Source organism: Salarias fasciatus, chromosome 13 (assembly GCF_902148845.1).
Source record: "Salarias fasciatus chromosome 13, fSalaFa1.1, whole genome shotgun sequence".
Lineage (NCBI taxonomy): Eukaryota > Metazoa > Chordata > Actinopteri > Blenniiformes > Blenniidae > Salarias > Salarias fasciatus.
Genome location: NC_043757.1, coordinates 1,484,372 through 1,502,515, shown reverse-complemented (window position 1 = coordinate 1,502,515; position 18,144 = coordinate 1,484,372). Strand labels below are relative to the sequence as shown.

General features: G+C 51.3%; 1 protein-coding gene across 2 annotated transcripts in view; it reads right to left on the bottom strand.

The window, feature by feature from the left end:
• cdh11 (cadherin 11, type 2, OB-cadherin (osteoblast)) overlaps positions 1-18,144 on the bottom strand; it is a 77,593-nt gene that overhangs the window by 1,118 nt on the left and 58,331 nt on the right. For both annotated transcript variants that reach the window (XM_030106436.1, XM_030106435.1), the window contains exons 8-15: positions 12,966-13,153; positions 6,508-6,621; positions 6,290-6,429; positions 6,070-6,206; positions 4,567-4,688; positions 2,757-2,874; positions 1,298-1,549; positions 9-160 (exon numbers count right to left, since the gene is read on the bottom strand). In XM_030106436.1, coding sequence (XP_029962296.1) covers positions 9-160; positions 1,298-1,549; positions 2,757-2,874; positions 4,567-4,688; positions 6,070-6,206; positions 6,290-6,429; positions 6,508-6,621; positions 12,966-13,153 — 1,223 coding nt within the window. The remainder of the gene's footprint in view (positions 1-8; positions 161-1,297; positions 1,550-2,756; positions 2,875-4,566; positions 4,689-6,069; positions 6,207-6,289; positions 6,430-6,507; positions 6,622-12,965; positions 13,154-18,144) is intronic.

Genomic DNA, 18,144 nt, shown 5'->3' with positions numbered 1-18,144 from the left:
TCCGGTACCTGCAGCGTGGCGATGTCGAACGCCTCGGTGTCCTCCTCGCCGCCTCCCTCGTCGTCGTACGTGATGATGTTCTCCCTGATGTCCTCCTCCTCAAACACGATCAGCGGCTCCTTCTTCTGGCGCCTCAGGGCCACAAACAGCACCACGATCGCTGCCAAACACACAAACACACACTCGATATTGTTTTTTGCATCCAGTAAGTGCATGAAAATCCCCGCTGAGCGGAGGCAGCAGAATCAGGTATGAGCCGGTTGCTTTGCGCAGCCGGAGGTGTGTAATTACACCTCAGACGCTTCATCTATACCATTACTGCGTTGTGCTGCAGACACATGCCTCCTTAATTGCGGTTGTTATCAACATGTCAGAGCTTCTCAGATGTGTAAAACGAGTTGTAAACAAAGCCTAAGAGCCATCTGATGACTTGTAAAGCGGCGGCTGCCCCTGAAGGCCTCTTCCTCTCACTTTTAGCTTCCTCTAAAGAACCAGCGGCTCTTCAGACTCGCAGGATAACAGAGCTAATCGTTTCTCTGTTTCTTCTTCTGCGATTTTATTGAAGTGTTTATCACGGTTTATTGCCAGTGAGATGATTTCGGTTGTTAGATTTAGAGCTCAGAGTCTGTTTCAGCTCCGGTTGTTGTTGGACGTCTCAGCATGTTGTACTTTCATAATCGGGATGTGACGGATGATCCGTCAGAAACCTTGATGTCCGACGGGAAAGCAGGAAAATCAGGCATTCTCAAGGCAAACACGGTCCGTTTCCATGGAAACGGCAGAAACACTGACAGATGGAGTTCGCATGTTGGCCATGAGTCAGAACTGGACCGGGAGAACGTTGTTCTGATCATTCGTCTACTGAGCATGAGCAGAACAGCCGTGGTGCAGAGATTCAGAAAAGTGGCGTTTTCCCCGTTTCCATGGAGACGGAGTCGGAGCGCGGAACGGTGAAGAGCTGGACGGTTTACACTGCAGCGGGACTGTTCTGACCTCCGGGTGACGCGCTGCAGAATTCATCCGTCAATCTACACGAGCGAGTCGTAATCTGAGGCCGAGGCGAAGCAGCGAGACTCGGACGGGAGTCAGGAAGAGGCGGAACGCTGGACTCGTCCGCCCGTTTCACCTCTGAGCCACGGAGACGTTCGGAGAACAGACTTGGTTAAAAGGCTTATTCCGTGAACACGCTGCCAGACGATCCCAATCAGGGAGGAGATTTAAATTCCATGTCGCAATAAGGACATCTTTATGTAAATGGTTAATCCCTCGCGGCAACAAACAGACGCGCCGCTCTCACCCAGCAGGATGACGATGCAGGCCAGGATGGCGATGAGCGCCCCGGTGCTGAGGCCGGCCGGCAGCACGTACGGCTCCACGTTGCAGGACAGGATGGTGTCCTTGCTGTCGCAGGAGCACACCCGGATGGTCAGGGTGTTGGTGCTGCTCAGGGCGGGGACGCCGTTGTCGCTGATCTCGATGGGGAGGTGGTACACGTCCTGCGTCAGCCGGCCGAACCCCTTCCGGAGCACGTAGATGCTGGCCGTGCTGTCTGCGGGGAGAGCAACCAGACGGTGAGGAGAGGGAAAGATCCAGACACGACCCCCGCAAAGGGAAACAGCACACCACAGACTTTCATCAGATTCCCTCAATGGAGTCAGGAAACTCAGTTCGGGACGGGTACCGGATTCAGTGCTTTTATAGGTACCAAACGAATCCATCGGTACTACCAAGTACCGATTCACTTAAAATCAAACGGTACCATGTTTGGGTACCAGAACACATCCTTGTGACTGTGAGGGGAGTGGAAGAGCGTGATGCTGTCAGTAGCTAGCTTCTCAAAAAAGATCCAGATCACGGCTCCACTTTTCAAATTACGATGCAGATTTCGCTCTCTGTGGCGGGAAAACTTCTGATCAGGAAGTTCCTGGCTAAGAAGAAGAGACCAGCTTCAGATCTATGACTACAACTCCTGCATTCGGCACCATTAGCATGCTAGCCTCGGTGAGCACGCTAGCACCCATTAGCATGCGAGCATCGATAAGCATGCTACTGCCCATTAACATGCTAGCATCCATTAGAGACTCATCATCCGCATCCAGCAACCAATTAACATCTATCACCACATCAGCACACAAAAGTACAGGAAATCGCTCCCGTTGAATACCAGGACCGATTCCCATGTACCGGATCTTGGTACCGTATCAGTTCCCATCCCTGAATCCAGCAGTTGGCAGATGTTAGCATTGTGCAGAGAACCGCTTTGCTGCACGGCCGCAGTGTTTCTGTGAAGGAGTGTTTTCAGTGCCGCTGTTCGCCGTCGTCGGGTGAACGAGGCCTTCCAGACTTCATCTGTCTCGAGCTGTGCTGGTTCTCCCGCTGTCCCCCGTTCCCTCAGCTCCTCCCCCTCCCTCCTCCCCCTCCCTCCTTCCCTCCTTTCCATTCTTCCCGTGTCGCTCCCCAACGCACGCCGGGCTTAATTCAATCAGCCGGCCCCTCAGAAACGCCTACAGACGGACGGAGACCCCTTCGCAATTAATGCAGCCCGCAGGACACGAGCGCATCGGTGTGTGTGCGTGTGTGTGTGCGTGTGTGTGTGTGTGTGTGTGTGTGTGTGTGTGTGTGTGTGTGTGTGTGTGTGTGTGTGTAGAGCGCACGGTAAGCCTCCATCTGCTGCTGCTTTCATCTGATCGGAGTGAGGAGAGGAAGGGGGATGGGGGGGGTGGATCCGGCGTCCTCGGGGTCGGGAGGTCGCCTACCTCGGTTGTCTTTGAGCGAGAAGTTGTGGTTGTGGGCGACTTCGGGCGCCAGGCTGAAGGTGAAGTGCTGGCGGTGAGCCATCTCGTCCTTATCCACCGCGCTCACCGTCTCGATCAACTGCACACAAACACAACCGGCCCTTCAGGGAACTGGACAGAGGACGGAGGACGCCGTGGACACAACTGGAAACGCCGTCCAGCAGACAACAACCATTTCAGAGAGGATTTCCAGCGTTACACCAAAACGAACCATTGTTAAGGTTCTCTTAATGGTTTTAAGAATAGACACGACTGCCTGTACTTGATGAACCTCAACAAAATCTCACACTTAGTGCTTTTGTAACATAAATACTGTTTGAGGTCCACATATCACACGTCTAATGGAAATAAATCAACCTAAAGTCATGAGCAGGATAAGGATAAGCTCCAGTTGTAATGTCATCTTCACGATTTTATGACTGATGTTTGAATAACGTCCAAATCACTTCTGTTTTTCCCAAATTCCAACAAAAACATCCACATTTCACAGTCTTTAGTTTTTTTTTCATCGGCTGCCAGAGCATGCATCTAATTATGTTTTTCTCATCAAATTTAATTTATAACACAAAGTAGAAAATGTTCTCTAATGTGTTAATTTAGGGAAATAACGATAGACAACAAATGAATAAAAATTGAGAACCTAACTAATGAATCATTGGAGGTTCAGAGATGATTCCTGCTTCGAAAACATTTGAATGAAGACTTAAAATCCTTCCAGTGGTACAAAAAACACTTGGTTGAAATGCAGGTGTCATCCTCATGTCTGATTTTAAAGTCACAGAATGTTAAATGGATCCAAGAAAATGAAGTAAATGATGGGTTGAGGCGGTGTAAGTTATGTTCTTAAAGGCCGATATCAGGACTTATCAAATGACACAAAACCTGATTTGTTCTATATTCTACAATATTCAGCCTGACAGTCTCCAGCTGTGTTCTTCAACCTGTTTTCAGCCAGGGAACATTTTTTCCATTGAAAGAATCACAAGGCGCTCCACCAACCCAGAATGTTAAAAATGAAACTCTGCAGTCTGTAGGAACCGTATAAAGTCATTCTTATCAAAGTGTCTTGAAAATCAATTAAATGAACACAATGAACAAAGACATTTCTCCTCTTTTGTATTTCTACTCACTCAGTTTGAATCTCAATAACCTTTGTGGTTTTTCTTATAAAAGTTCACTTTTTATTCACACAGGTGAAGAAAATAAAATTCATTAAACAGTTCATTTCACAATTAATGCGGTTCTGTATTCTGTGAGTTCATTCTCCTGTCGGAGTACAAATCCCTGTGGGGGCAGGAAAAGGGACAACGGGTCAATTCCAGTTGTCGTTCAGCTGCTGTTCTAACAGGCATACACCACCAGGTGGTGCCGAGTTGTTACACCCTGGATCGAATTCGCCATTTGCATGTTGAACCTCCCAGGCTTCTGTACCTACTTCCTGTTTGAATTCTGAGTTTTGTTGGTGTTTTTCTGAGTGAGGAAGTATAACCTGTTATAACTTGTTTAGTTTAATGCTACTGAGTTTAATTTCTTCCAGTAAGTTGCATAACTTTTGTGCTAATTGTTAGCATGTCAGTGGGTTTTCCCATAGAGGTTAGCATTAAGCTAGCATATTTTTCCTTAATAATGTGTTTTATTTACAGTTTGTTCATACTTCAGCCTTTATATGATCAAACTGCCAGTCAGGCGACGGCACAGATGCTCCAGATAGCATTAGCAGATGAGAATCAGTTCAGAATTCCTCTTCAGAAGTGTGTTTTCCCGTCCGTACCTTCCCCGGCGCGACGCTCTCGCACATCAGGACCTCGTTGTTGGTGGCGAACTCCGGCGGGTTGTCGTTCACGTCTTTGACTCTGATGTTGACGCGCACCTTGGTGTCCTGGTGGTGTCCTCCTGCACACAGCGCAGCGTTAGCATTAGCATTCTGCAGTCATTAAACGCCGCACGTCACCGGGGCACCGCTCTGATTGCCTGATTGCCTGCCTGTCTTGTGTTTTCTAATCCGTGCTCGGCGTCGACCGAACACGTTTCGCCCGTCAGTCACTCGCTCGGCTGTTTGTTGTTTTGATTTCCTGAAATTATGGAGACAAAAACAGGCTCCCTGCACATTTCACCCAAAACCCTTTCTGACATGCACAAGTGACAGATGTCAAGTTATGCCTGCTGGAAATTAAAAACGATGTTTAACCGGCTAAAATCAGCACTCGCTACGAAGCAGTCTGAACTGAGAGAGGCTGATGCTGCCTCTTCCCTCCCCGTCCGTCGCTCCGCATATTTGTGATTGTGGCCAGCCAGAGTTTTTCTCCACCCTGTCATTACCCGGCGTTTTTTTTTAGCTTCCCAGGGTCTGCGGCGGTTAGCGTGGCCCGCCACGGTCCGAGCGCCGTGGGCGGCGGGCCCGTTTCCATCTGTCCTGCTGGCGTCGGGCACGCCGGAGGGGAAACCACGCGGCGCTCAGCCAGCCTGGAGCCCCACCACAGAATACCAGGGTGGGGCCCCTGTGGTCTGGAGGGGCCCGGCTCAACCCCCCCGCTGCCACCGCCGCACGCTCAGAAAACACAACTTATCTCCTGTATGTAACTTTAACACTTCTTCATTTCATCTGTGTCCCTGAACAGAGCTCAGATAAAAAATGGATTTTAGATTTTGTTGATCAGGTTTATGATTGATTAGTTGATCTCTGTCAAATAAATCCTGAACAATACCACGTCCTTTTGTCTGCGGACAGCGTCACACTGTTTGGAGAAGTTTCCGAGCTCTCCTCGTTCATCAGAAGCCTAAAAACCTTTCAGTCCAAACGCAGCGAACGACCGAGAACAGTGTGGTTTTCATAAAAAGCCCGGAGTGACGCTCTGCTGCAGCGACAGAAGACGGGAAACTCTGAACGGCCTTGCAGATCGTGGTTGACCGAGTTCTTCGTCTCCCTTTTCAAAACATTTCAAGTAAAAAAACAAACCTTCCAGTTGTCCCCGGTGTCGGTTTACACGCCACGGTGCTGAAAAGTCAGCGGAAGTCCAGCGTTTTCACCGGGAGTTTCAGTGTAAAGAGGTTCTAAAGCAGCGACTCGCATCCAGTTTGGCTCATCTTGAAAATATTATTAGCTCCTTGCTGACAGGGTGAAAATCTTGTCTTTCCTCCCCCAGGGAGAGAAATTAGCGGCGGCAGCTTGAATCCACTTAGCGTCAGAACATAAGATGCGGTGGAGAGTCTCTCTCGGTTCTGCCGAGCTGCCGCTCTCGTTTGTTTGTTCACGTTCTCTTAATTCTCTACGTACCGATCTCCGTGGCCGACACCGAGATGTTGTGCCAGGCCTGCGCCTCCCGGTCCAGCGGCCTGGTGGTGGTGATCAGGCCGTCGTCCGAGTTGATGGTGAAGAACTGCTCCACGTCGGTGTAGCGCGGGATCATGTACCTGCCAGAGAACACAGGAACCCCATCAGCCTGCCAGCGGCGTGGAGACCCCCCCCCCCCCGATCCTGGTTCAGACCGTGGTACCTGACTGGGTTGTTGGCCACGTCGGTGTCCTTGGCGTGGACTCGCCCCACCACGGCGCCCGGAGGCGCGTTCTCCTCCACCTCGAAGGTGTAGCTGGGGGCCACGAACACGGGGGGCTCGTCGGCGTCCTCCACCGATATCTGGACGGACGGAGGGACGCGGCGTCAGAGGACGAACCGCCGAGACCCGGCCCACATGGACTCAGCCTCACCGCCTACCTTGATGGTGGCCTCGTCCTTGTACGGCCCCCAAGCCAGGAACTGGGGGTCGATGTGCGGGTTGGACCCCTCCACTTTCAGGGTGTACGACCTCTTGGTCTCAAAGTCCACCATCTGCAGAGGAAACAGGAAACAGGTTCACATCAGGAAAGCATTCTCTCTCCTGCCTGATGCAGAGTTCAGCCCCTGTTCTCTGCTTGAGTGATCAGTGCCGTATCGCAGTCCTCCCATAGGGGGAGCTGTTGCCACATGAGTGGGCCCAGGCCCAGCCCAGCAATAAGCAGGGGTAACCCAGATTCTGACTTTAATTTCACAATGGTTTGAATTGCGGGAGATGCTGTGATTACTCGGGGAGCGGAGTGAGTCATCTGGTCTGTTTCCGTGCCGACCGTCTTCATCGCCAGGTGAAAACAATACCGGTCCGTCTTTAATGAGCCGCGATTAGGTTTGGGAGTTTGGGACGCGGCGTTGATAACGGGGGGAACGGAGGGGGCCTTCAGTCACGCGGCGGGCGTTGAGCCGTCGGTTCCACCTCTTCTAACGGAGTCATTTAAAACACCTCGATTTTCTCCGATGACGTTTTCTTGATTCGTCTGAGATTTCGATCTGCTCTTATTGAGCCGAGCTCCGGCTGACTGCGGGGAAAGCCATCGACTTGCGGCGGCCTCGGTGGAGAATTGATGTGTGTTTTTCCAAACGCGTTTCCACCGTCGAGACGCCCTCGGCCGTGCCGCTCGCTTTGTGATGTGCGTGTTACAAATCGTCCCCCTCTTTCCGCGGAGTCCTCCTCTTCGCTACACAACTGCAGGGAAAGCTCCTAAGTCGGTTGGCAGCCGTTGCATGGAAGCTAATACCCAAGTGGCGCTTTCTGCTGTGATTATGAGGACTTGCGCGGTGCCAGCAGCTCTTGGCCGCGGCTCCATGTGCAGCGCCGTCACAGCAGCCATAATCGTGGCGAGCGACACTCTTCTGAGTATCAGCGCTTGTATTATAAACCCAGATAATAAGCACTTTGCACCGCTGCCACTTCTCCAGCTGGTATGGAGATGCCGGACTGGCAGAGTCCCATGAGTGAGCTTGATCTTTCCATTTCAAGGCTAACATCACTTAATGGAATCCCAGTGGGAGGAGAGAGGGGCTCATTAGCCTGCTGTGAAGTGTGAGCGGCGGAGTGAAGCCGCCCCGACACTCTGGATCGCCACCAGGTCTAATCCCATCTGTCAAATCATCTGTTATTGATCCGCTGAGGATTCGGCCTCAGGGGGCGAAAGCCAGAAGGTCCAGGTGCAAACAGCAGATCCTGAGCCGACCGGTAGAGATCTTCCACCTGAACGCCGGAGCTTCACCTGCAGAGCGTCTTCTACGCTCCAGAGACCTCTGCATGAGGACCAGCAGGACCAGGGACCTCTGCATGAGGACCGGCAGGACCAGGGACCTCTGCACGAGGACCGGCAGGACCGGGAACCTCTGCACGAGGACTGGCAGGACCGGGGACCTCTGCACGAGGACCGGCAGGATCGGGGACCTCTGCACGAGGACCGGCAGGACCGGGGACCTCTGCACGAGGACCGGCAGGACCAGGGACCTCTGCATGAGGACCAGCAGGACCAGGGACCTCTGCATGTGGACCAGCAGGACCAGGGACCTCTGCATGAGGACCAGCAGGACCAGGGACCTCTGCATGTGGACCGGCAGGACCAGGGACCTCTGCATGAGGACCAGCAGGACCGGGGACCTCTGCATGAGGACCAGCAGGACCAGGCACCGGGCCACGGAGCAGACAGCGGCTCCACTGCAGCCACAACACTTATAGAAATATGCAACACGGATAAATGTGGAGCAGATTTCTGCTAATTTTGTGTTAAAGTCACTCAGACGATTTATTCCCCCCCCCCGGGCGAAACGTCTGCTGTTTATGTATTGAAATGAAATTGAAATGAATCAGATGAGACAAAGTCATCTCAAGGCACTTTCACACAGAACAACCAACAATTCAACAAGCTAAGTAGAGGAGAGAGAACAGGACGAAACCTGCAGAACCAGAGTCAGAGGGGACTGTCCAGGTCCGGGTCCGGGTTCCAGACCTTATTTATACTCATTTCTTTCTGCGTTTGAAGCAGGAAATCCTCATTATTGGGAGAAACATTGTGGATCTGATTCAGATTAAAGGTGGTGGAGCTCGGCCCGTAACGCCGCCTCCCCTCCACGGACCGCCCGTTCAGCCGCCGCCGTGGCGTCCGACTCGGCAGCGTCGCCAAAGGTGTTTAATGCCGCCACGGCAGGTACGGCGGCAGCGGAGAGGCTGTGACCCAGTTCTCTCACTCTCTCACTCTCTCACTCTCTCTCCTCCGTCACACTCCAGCCTCGCCGCTCGCAATCAGTGTGAGATAATAACAATCATAAGATTCACAATGAAGCCCCTCCTTCTCCCCCCGTCGCTCCCTGAGACACACACACACAGACACACACACACACACACACACACACACACACACACACACACTCACTCACGGTCCTTAATATGCTGTGGACTGCTTTCGTCAGGACACAGTTGAAAGAGAATAGCTGATTAAAGCTCATCCTGGTGTGTGTGTGTGTGTGTGTGTGTGTGTGTGTGTGTGTGTGTGTGTGTGTGTGTGTGTGTGTGTGTGTGTGTGAGGAGGAGAGAGAATGGAGATTAGCGCAGGCCACTCTCGGTGCTGATTTGAAGTGTGTGAAGGTGTGAGGCACCACATGTGCTCTGGTGTGTGTAAACACACGCGTGAAGGCTTCAGCTGCGCCTCGCAGCGCCGTCACGGGGGAAACGCTTGATTTCCCCTGCGAGGGATGCAGACGATTGTTCTCTCACACAACACACACACACACACACACACACGTGCGCTGATGTGCTTGTACATGGCTGTGTGTGATCATCAGAGTGAGGGGAGTGTGAGGGTGAGTGTGTCAGATCGTCCTCTGCCGTCTATCTGGAGTCAGGCTGTTGGGGGACAGTCTGCGCGGTGTTGGTCCGTCACAGGCGGACGGAGACGCTCATGCAGACAGTCCTGTTTTGGGGGTCTGTTCACATGGCGGCGACTGTTCTGTCTCCATGGAAATGAGGAAAGCACAACTATTCGTGAACGCTGATGCTGTGAATAGTGGTTCTGCACGTGCTCGGTATGTCTGTCCGTACGACTGTCCACGTTCTCCCACTGCTAATCTTTGGAGTGTTTGTAACGAAGCTACACGCTAACGCTGCAGAGAGCAACAAACAGCCGTCAGCCCCCACTAGTGGCCCAACACAGTACCTACATCTGCAGACCCAGACCCAGAGGAGACTTTGACGTTGGGAAGCCTCTTCATTCACGCTCTCTGCAGACGACTGGAGAGTTAAAGCCACTCCTGGCGTTGACCTGTTTGACCTCTGTGAGGCGAGGATCCGGCGGCTCTGCTAACGCCGCGTTGCGCCTCACTGTCCTCCGACCGTCCAGATGAAGTGTGGCGGTCTGAGAGGAAGTGGCTCAGTGTGTGTTCGATAAAATGATATTTCTGTCCCGTCACCTTCACTGGATCGGGACGTTTAGACACAACTCCTGAACTATTTATGATGTCCAGCAAATGATGCGGTTTCCATGTTGGCCCACTAGTTGGCGCTGCTGTTTGTCGCATGATTGGTTTCATTACAAAAACAGAGTTAGCCGTTTAGCATTAGCGGGTGGGCTCTGAGCGGCAGAGGAACGGCTCAGGGATCGATCAGGGCTCCTGCTCTGTCCTGGTTCAGGCTGGTCTTTCACTGAACGTCCTCTCTGTCTGCACAGGAAGTGCCGCTTGCCACAAACGCTCCATTCAGCAGACGATCAGTGTGTGAACGCGGAGTCCGTCTGGAAATCCTGAGCAGAAAGAGCCTTTCTGCACGTTAACTGTTCTAACAAAAGAACCTCTTTAAAATCCGAGCACAGGCTGCACAAAAGGCAGATCTGGACGTACGTCAGACTGTCGGCCATCCTCACACACCGCTAGCTGTCCTCACACACCGCTAGCTGTCCTCACACACCAATACACCGCTATAAACACTATTATTTTTTAACTGAGAGACTCAGAGGTCGGACGCCGCGGGAGGGAAAAGGAGAAGGAAGCTCACTGAAGATTCAGCTGGTAATCCTGACCTGCAGCCAGACACACACCGGTGTGTGTGTGTGTGTGTGTGTGTGTGTGTGTGTGTGTGTGTGTGTGTGTGTGTGTGTGTGTGTGTATGTATGTGTGTGTGTGTGTGTGTGTGTGTGTGTGTGTGTGTGTGTGTTGGAGTCGTGAGGACTCGCTGTGTTGAACTGAGAGAATGAGGGACTGCTTGTGTGTGAGACAGTGAAGGAGAGCTGCAGGAAGAGTGAGAAAAAGTAATTGTGTGTGCTGAGCTGGATCAGTGAGAGCTGCAGTGTGTGTGTGTGTGTGTGTGTGTGTGTGTGTGTGTGTGTGTGTGTGTGGTGGGGGGGTCACAGTCACGGTGCAGGAGATGAGCTTTGTGGCCCAGGGAACCATGAAACTTAATGCACTCCACTGTGGAAGTTGGTGTTGATGTCAAACAGAAACGGAACCGAGCGCCTTCTTTTTTTTTTTTCATTCATAAATCTGGAACGAGTCCTGCTCACCTGGATCCCCCTGGATCCACTCAGCTCTCCTGGATCCACTCAGCTCACCTGGATCCCCCTGGATCCACTCAGCTCTCCTGGATCCACTCAGCTCTCCTGGATCCACTCAGCTCACCTGGATCCCCCTGGATCCACTCAGCTCTCCTGGATCCACTCAGCTCACCTGGATCCACTCTGCTCTCCTGGATCCCCCTGGATCCACTCAGCTCTCCTGGATCCACTCTGCTCTTCTGGATCCACCGTGTTGTCGGGTTGGAGGAGAAACGCTGGTGTTTTCTCAGCCTCTCCGGCTGTTTGTGCAGCTTGTTTTTCTAAAGAGCGATCATTAGATCCTGCGTCCCGACTCAGCTCCACTCTGATCGATATTTATTCTACAGCACTAAATCAAGCAGCCACATAAAAACAATTAAGGGATGCAGAAAAGCAGAGGAAATGAGGCAGAATTACTGGGGACGCATCGATCACACTTTTTTACAGGACGACTACGAACCGGGTTTGTATCGGGGATGTGTTACGAGTCAGAATCCGGTACTGTTATTGGTACCGACCGAATTCCGTTGGTACTACCGAGTACCGATTGATGTAAAATCAAACGGTACCATTATTCAGTACCTGAACGCATCTCTGTGAATATGAGGGAGTGGAAGAGTTGGGGCTATTCCATGCCGGACCTGATGCCGTCAGTAGCTAGCATGTCAACAAAGCAAGCGCTCCAGATCACGGCTCCTCTTTTCAAAATAAGATTGTGGCGGGAAAACTTCGAATCAGGAAGCTCCTGGTTGAGAACGATATTTCTACGGCTCCAACTCCTGCATTCTCCACTGTTAGCACACTAGCATCCATTAGCATGCTAGTCCATTGCTGACTCATCATCTGCACCCAGCAACAAATGAACATGTATTTCCACATAAATATACAAAAGTACAGAAAACTGGTCCTGTTGAGTACCGGGCATCAGTACTGTATCGGGTGAGATGTGAACGGTACCGTCTGTAGTAACGAGTACGAGTTCTCCGTCCAGAACCGGACCTGAAACCCACTGCTGGGATCATCACCTCGTTCACGGCTCAAGCTTTACCATCCGAGCCCCTGCTGCTCCGGCAGACTGCTCATCGCTCAGCTGGGTGGTTGCAGGTTTGATTCCCCGTCTATCCCTGTACAACTGTCCTTGAGCAAGACTCTGAACCCCAAAGTGCTTCCACTGGATGGACTGAGCGCCTCGCATGAAGGCTTCTTCAGTCAACGCTGACACAGTCATGTTTCTACCACAGGCAACCTTCTCCAAATGCCCCCCACCAGTTACTTCCCAACTCCCGTTACCTCCCGACTCCCGTTACCTCTCGTTACCTCCCGACTCCCGTTACTTCCTGACTCCCGTTATCTCCTGACTCCCGTTACCTCTCGTTACCTCCCGTTACCTCCCGTTACTTCCTGACTCCCGTTACCTCCCGACTCCTGTTACCTCCCGTTACCTCCCGACTCCTGTTACTTCCTGACTCCCGTTATCTCCTGACTCCCGTTACCTCTCGTTACCTCCCGTTACCTCCCGTTACTTCCTGACTCCTGTTATCTCCTGACTCCCGTTACCTCTCGTTACCTCCCGTTACCTCCTGACTCCTGTTACCTCCTGACTCCCGTTACGTCCCGTTACCTCCCGACTCCCGTTACCTCTCGTTACCTCCCGTTACCCTCCCATTACTTCCTGACTGCCCGTTACCTCCCGTTACATCCCACTACTTCCTGACTGCCGTTACTTCCCGTTACTTCCCGTTACTTCCCGTTACTTCCTGACTGCCGTTACCTGCCGTTACCTCCCGTTACCTCCCGACTCACCTTCTTCAGCTTGACGACGGCCTCCCTGGTCTCGGAGTCGGTCGTCAGCTCGAACACGCTCATCCCGTCTCCCTCGACCAGCCGGTAGTTGACCAGACCGTTGTCCCCCATGTCGGGGTCTTTGGCTTTGAGGCGGCCCACCTCCTCCCCCGGCACTCTGTCCTCCGACACGACCATGGGGTACACACCTGCGGGGGAGGGGGGACAGAAAGCCCAGCATTTAGCCTGAAGGTGAACGACCCCGTCTGTCTCATCTGGTCTGGGGGCGTCTGGGACTGCCAAGGACTCGGATATCACGTCAGCCAGGCACACCTCGGACGGTGGCGCTCGCCACGGCGGCTTCCCTTCCCTCATCTGCCATTCATCCTGCGTTCTCCTCAAAGCATTTTCATCCCATTTCCGGCCCATTTTTCTGGCGCCGCTGCTCGTTCTGTCATTACCTCGTTCTCCCGGCGCTCCCTGTCCTCTCTCTTTGTTTGTGCCGGCGAGCGAGGGAAGGACGGCGGGACGCGGCGAGCTCATCATCTCGCCGGCCGGACGCCATCAGCATGTTCTTGTGCAGCAATCCTGTCGCTAAGAACGTGACTCCCGAGAGATTCATCCTCCCTGCATCTCCCCATGCCAGCCTCCAGACCCCCCCATCCTCTGGAAAGCCCCCCCCCCCCATCCCATCCCTGCCCTCCCTTTGCCCTCGTCCTCCAGCTCCGCCGCCTCCTGTGTGACGGATCGCTCGCCCGGCGGGGAGCGAGGACAGGAAGCACCATTTGAAATGCGAACGTCTGCTTGACGACACCTGGAAAGACGAGCGAAGGCGTCCGATTCTTTCAGTCATGAACTAAAAGAGACGCTGCGGGAGAAAGCAGTCGGTCTGAACCCAGATCAATACAGATCAATAACGTCTGCTAGAGATTGATTTCGGAGAAATGAAGTTCATCTGGAAACCTTTGAGCTGATATTCATATGAAGCATTTTTGACAAATAGAAGAAATGAAGTCTTATTAAAGAGTGATCGGTAACTGAACTCCTTCACATCGCCGGCGCTCCTCAGCCCGATTCCTGATCGGAATTCTTTGCTCATGATTGATTGATCTGAAGCCAAACAACTGGTTTTTGGTTCAGGTTACAGTAAAAAAACCTGCAGTCTTACCTGTTTACCTTTAAAGACTGAACTAAAAAACCAGCATGAACATATGTATATATATATATATATATATATATATATATATATATATATATATATATATATATATATATATATATGTGTGTATACACAGTGTCTACCTAAAATAATTTACTATACATTTCTCAGCAAAAACAACAACAGGCTCTAAGCCCTCTAAGCCCTCAGCTGTTTGTTGTTTTAAATACTGACAGTATCAAGACTGACATGACAACGTTTGACTCTTTCTTCAAGTATTTGTGAAACTAATTTATTTCTGAAATTGTTTTTAATCATAATATCTTTAGCAAATTAATAGTTTTACTTTTTACTTCAACAAGTTGTAATGTTTAAGCGAGTTAATGACTGAACTTTAATAAAATGTTCTATTTTCTCTGCAGTTTCTTTGCCAAAGACGCTTGAAAGGTGTGTGTGTGTATGTGTGTGTGTGTGATTAATATGTAATAACATTAATATTAAAGGCAGTAATTCCCTGATTCTTCACACAGAGCCTGACTCTGAATAAATCTGTGAATCTCTTCATTCGACTGTGAGGTGAATCACTTTGTCTCAAATTTATAATCAAGAATCCGCACTGGGGAGAGTAATCTCCCTGAACCCGGGTTTTTCTTTTGCATCAGCAGGTCTGAAAATGTGGAAATTCAGCCGTTTGTCGGCTTTTCCTCTGATGATACGTCACGTTTATCGAGGTTCTGCTGGAGCTGCTGCCGACGCCGTGGTGAAACTGTCAGTAAACTCTCTGCTTACTGAGAGGAGCTCGGCCCGGCCGGTCCGAACACTGCAGAACTCTCACTGCTCACTCCAGGGTCCGGCTGCTGGACACTGAAAACAGGCTCTCAACCCTTTTTCCAAACTGAGGGAAGCTCTAAAGGTACAAAAACCTCCTGAATGAGGAACGACATGCAGCCTGACGTCGGGATCAGCCTTCAGGAACCATCCAGAACCGAGGGTTCTACTGGGAGAGGATCCAGCAACGCCGCCGTTGGTACAATAACGGACAGGTCCAGCGATGTCCGCACTCGGAGACTTTTAATATTAATGAGAATGAAAAAGCAAGACGGACACTGAGTGATGCTCAGAGAAAATATGAAACGAGGGAAGAGAGTTGGTTCAACTCCAGAAACTGATTCTGCAACATTTGGAGCAGCAGTAGCGCCGAGCTATGCTACATGCTACATGCTAACGAATTTAAGGCTCACACACCAGCGATGCTACATGCTAAATGTGACGATGCACAAACTGAGGGATCAAGCTGTTAATGAGACAATCAGTAAGACTTTAGAGTAAATTCGACTTAGTGACAGGAAGATGCTCTGTAATCTGACGTTAGAGGAAGATGGTCTGTAATCTGAACGTCAGCAGTTCAGTCGTGACTTGTTCGTTTCAAACGGGAGTCTTGTATTGATGACTTAATGAGTTGGGACTGTAGAATATCGATGGATGAAGCAGAGGGAGGGTGAAATGAAATGAAGGCTGCAGATCTGCAGCAGCTGATCGTGTCTGTTGGTGTTGAAAGAGGGGTGAAGCATCTGTCCCTGCCGTCCCTGCCGTCCCTGCTGCCGTCCCTGCCGTCCCTGCTGTCTCTGCTGCCGTCCCTGCCGTCCCTGCTGCCATGCATCACCAGTGTTTAACCGGAGCGTCTCGGCCGTGCCGTCTCATTGAGCCTGCCTCGTCCTTCGCCCGGGCTTCTCTGCTGCTCTCGTCTCTGCCGTGATGGATTTTCGGGGCCGTGAATGAAGCCCGGCTGATAATGAGGTGAACGGGAGAGTCTGAGGAGCAGCGCTGCATTCTGTGCTCCCATGCATTATTTTTCTGTCTCTCTTCATTTCCCTCCTTGTTGTCCTCCCTCTATCGTTTCATCTTTGGCTGCGGTTCCCTCCCTTCACTCCCGTTTTCCTCGTTTCTTCTGGTTTTCCCGCGCTCTCTCTCCGCCCGGCTGCTAAATAAGTCATCACTGTCCTCATTCACGCCATCTGGGAGACGCTCCTCGCAGGTGGTTGTTCTGCTTCGATATTTCTCTCCTCTTTTTGTCGGGAGTAGCCGCTTCCTCAACATATTGCTGTTTGTTGTTGTTCTGAAACGTCGGATATCGTCGACGCTCCGTCTCCGCTCAGCGATTAGATTTCTGTACAGACGCCACTTCCTGTTTTTTTTTCTCCTATTTTTAGAACGTACATATATGTGGAAAGAAATGCAAGAAAGACTCTGCAGACGTGACGAGGAGGTGAAGAGCTTCACACCTCCCATCAGCTTAGACGAGAAGAAGAAATGACGCCAGCTTTGTTTTACTCCCCACACAGGCGGAACATGCAAACTTCACACTGCCGAAGACTGAACCTGTGATTTTCTCTCACCTTCACTGTCATGAAACGCTTCAGGCCCCGTTTACAAACGTGAAAAGAGACCCTTAAATGTAGGTTACTGCACAGTTTCACCAAACAGCAGTTCTGCTGCAAGCTCGGCGTGATCATGCAAATGTGACAGCGATCATGCAAATGTGACCTCTTCAGGTTTTTATCTTCGCTCCTGCGTGTTTCGCCGTGTGTCTGGGAGACGACGGTTCCCGCCGGCTGGATTCTCGGGAACCGGCCTTCACGGGGTCAGAAACATGTTGGGACTCGACATGACGAACGAGCAGAGATAGAGACTGCCGACGTGACCCGTGTCTTCGGCTTTGATCTTGGTTTTTGCGGCCGGGCCCGGTCCTGACGGCTCTCGGCTGCAGCGGGAGGAACCCGGAACGTGCCGCGACTGATAAGTCGGCCCGTTAAGACGCCGGAGAGCGGATGGTTCAGAAGGTCAAAAGGTTTGTTTCTCTGAGAGCCGCTCCAGAATTACTGGAAGGAAAGGTCATCCTAAATGAAACTGGGGCAGCTTCTTTATATATCTGGAGAACTTCACTTTGTTCCTCCACACCAGGGGGATCAAATATATGGTCCCAGGGCCCAGATGAGAGTCCAGCTGCGTCTCTCATGGAGGAAGACGTCTTCACAGCCCTCTCAGCTCAAACGATGTGGATTTAGAGTCGGGAGCGTTAACGCTCGCTCTCAGAACTCTAAGACCTTCCAGGATAATCACGCACAGCCGTTGTTGCTATAGCTCTCTAACGGAGGAACCTCTTAATCCGTGGCGACCCTTCGTGTTCCATGATCAACAGATATAACGTCAGGAGAGTTCAAGAGGGCGCGGCGTGGCGGGAAACGACAAAGCAGCTTATCTCCATCAACCATTTACTGATTTATGCCGCGTGCTTTCAGCTTATGTTTCAGTGTCAACTCATCCGCCGTCACATAGAAACATGTGGCTCCATGAAGAGGCTAAACGCCACCGTCCTTTTCCCTCAGCACTTTGATTTTAGCTTTGAGATGCAGGATACTGAAAACCCCGTCAGCCGGATGGAAACCTCTAAAACCTCCCCGTCTCTTTAAATCTCTCTCTCTCCGTCTTTTCTCGCCTTTTCAGCTCCTCCACAGGCTAAATCCCTTTTCTTTCCTCTGCATCCATTCCTGCAGCTCCTCGGCTGAATCTCTGCCAGAAGTTCCTCTGCTCAGAGGTACAGGAGTGAAAAGAAGATATACGCAGACAGAGAGACTTTGTGAATAGAGAAGACTGGGTGAAGGGGATAAGAGAGGTTTAGTGAAGAGAGCTGGACAGGAGGAAGACCTCCGAGCCAAAACCAAACTTTTAGTCCGCTCCCGTTTCGAGGTGGTGCGTTTAGAGCCGAGATGCCGAGCTCTCTTAAGCTATGTGCTTCGTTTGACACATGAGCAGCGTTTAAAACATCAAGTCGGGTAAACTCAGCCATTGATCGTATGGACCGACTGCCGGACCGGGTGAAAGATGGCGACTCAGCAAATCAGTAATTCAGCAGATAAACACAAACCCCGACCCCGCAACGAGGCCATTAAGAACCTTCAATAATCCAGTTTCTCCTTCATCTTTCATGACCTTTTTGACACATAATCGCTGCGGCAGACTGATTTACACGATGTGTGAATG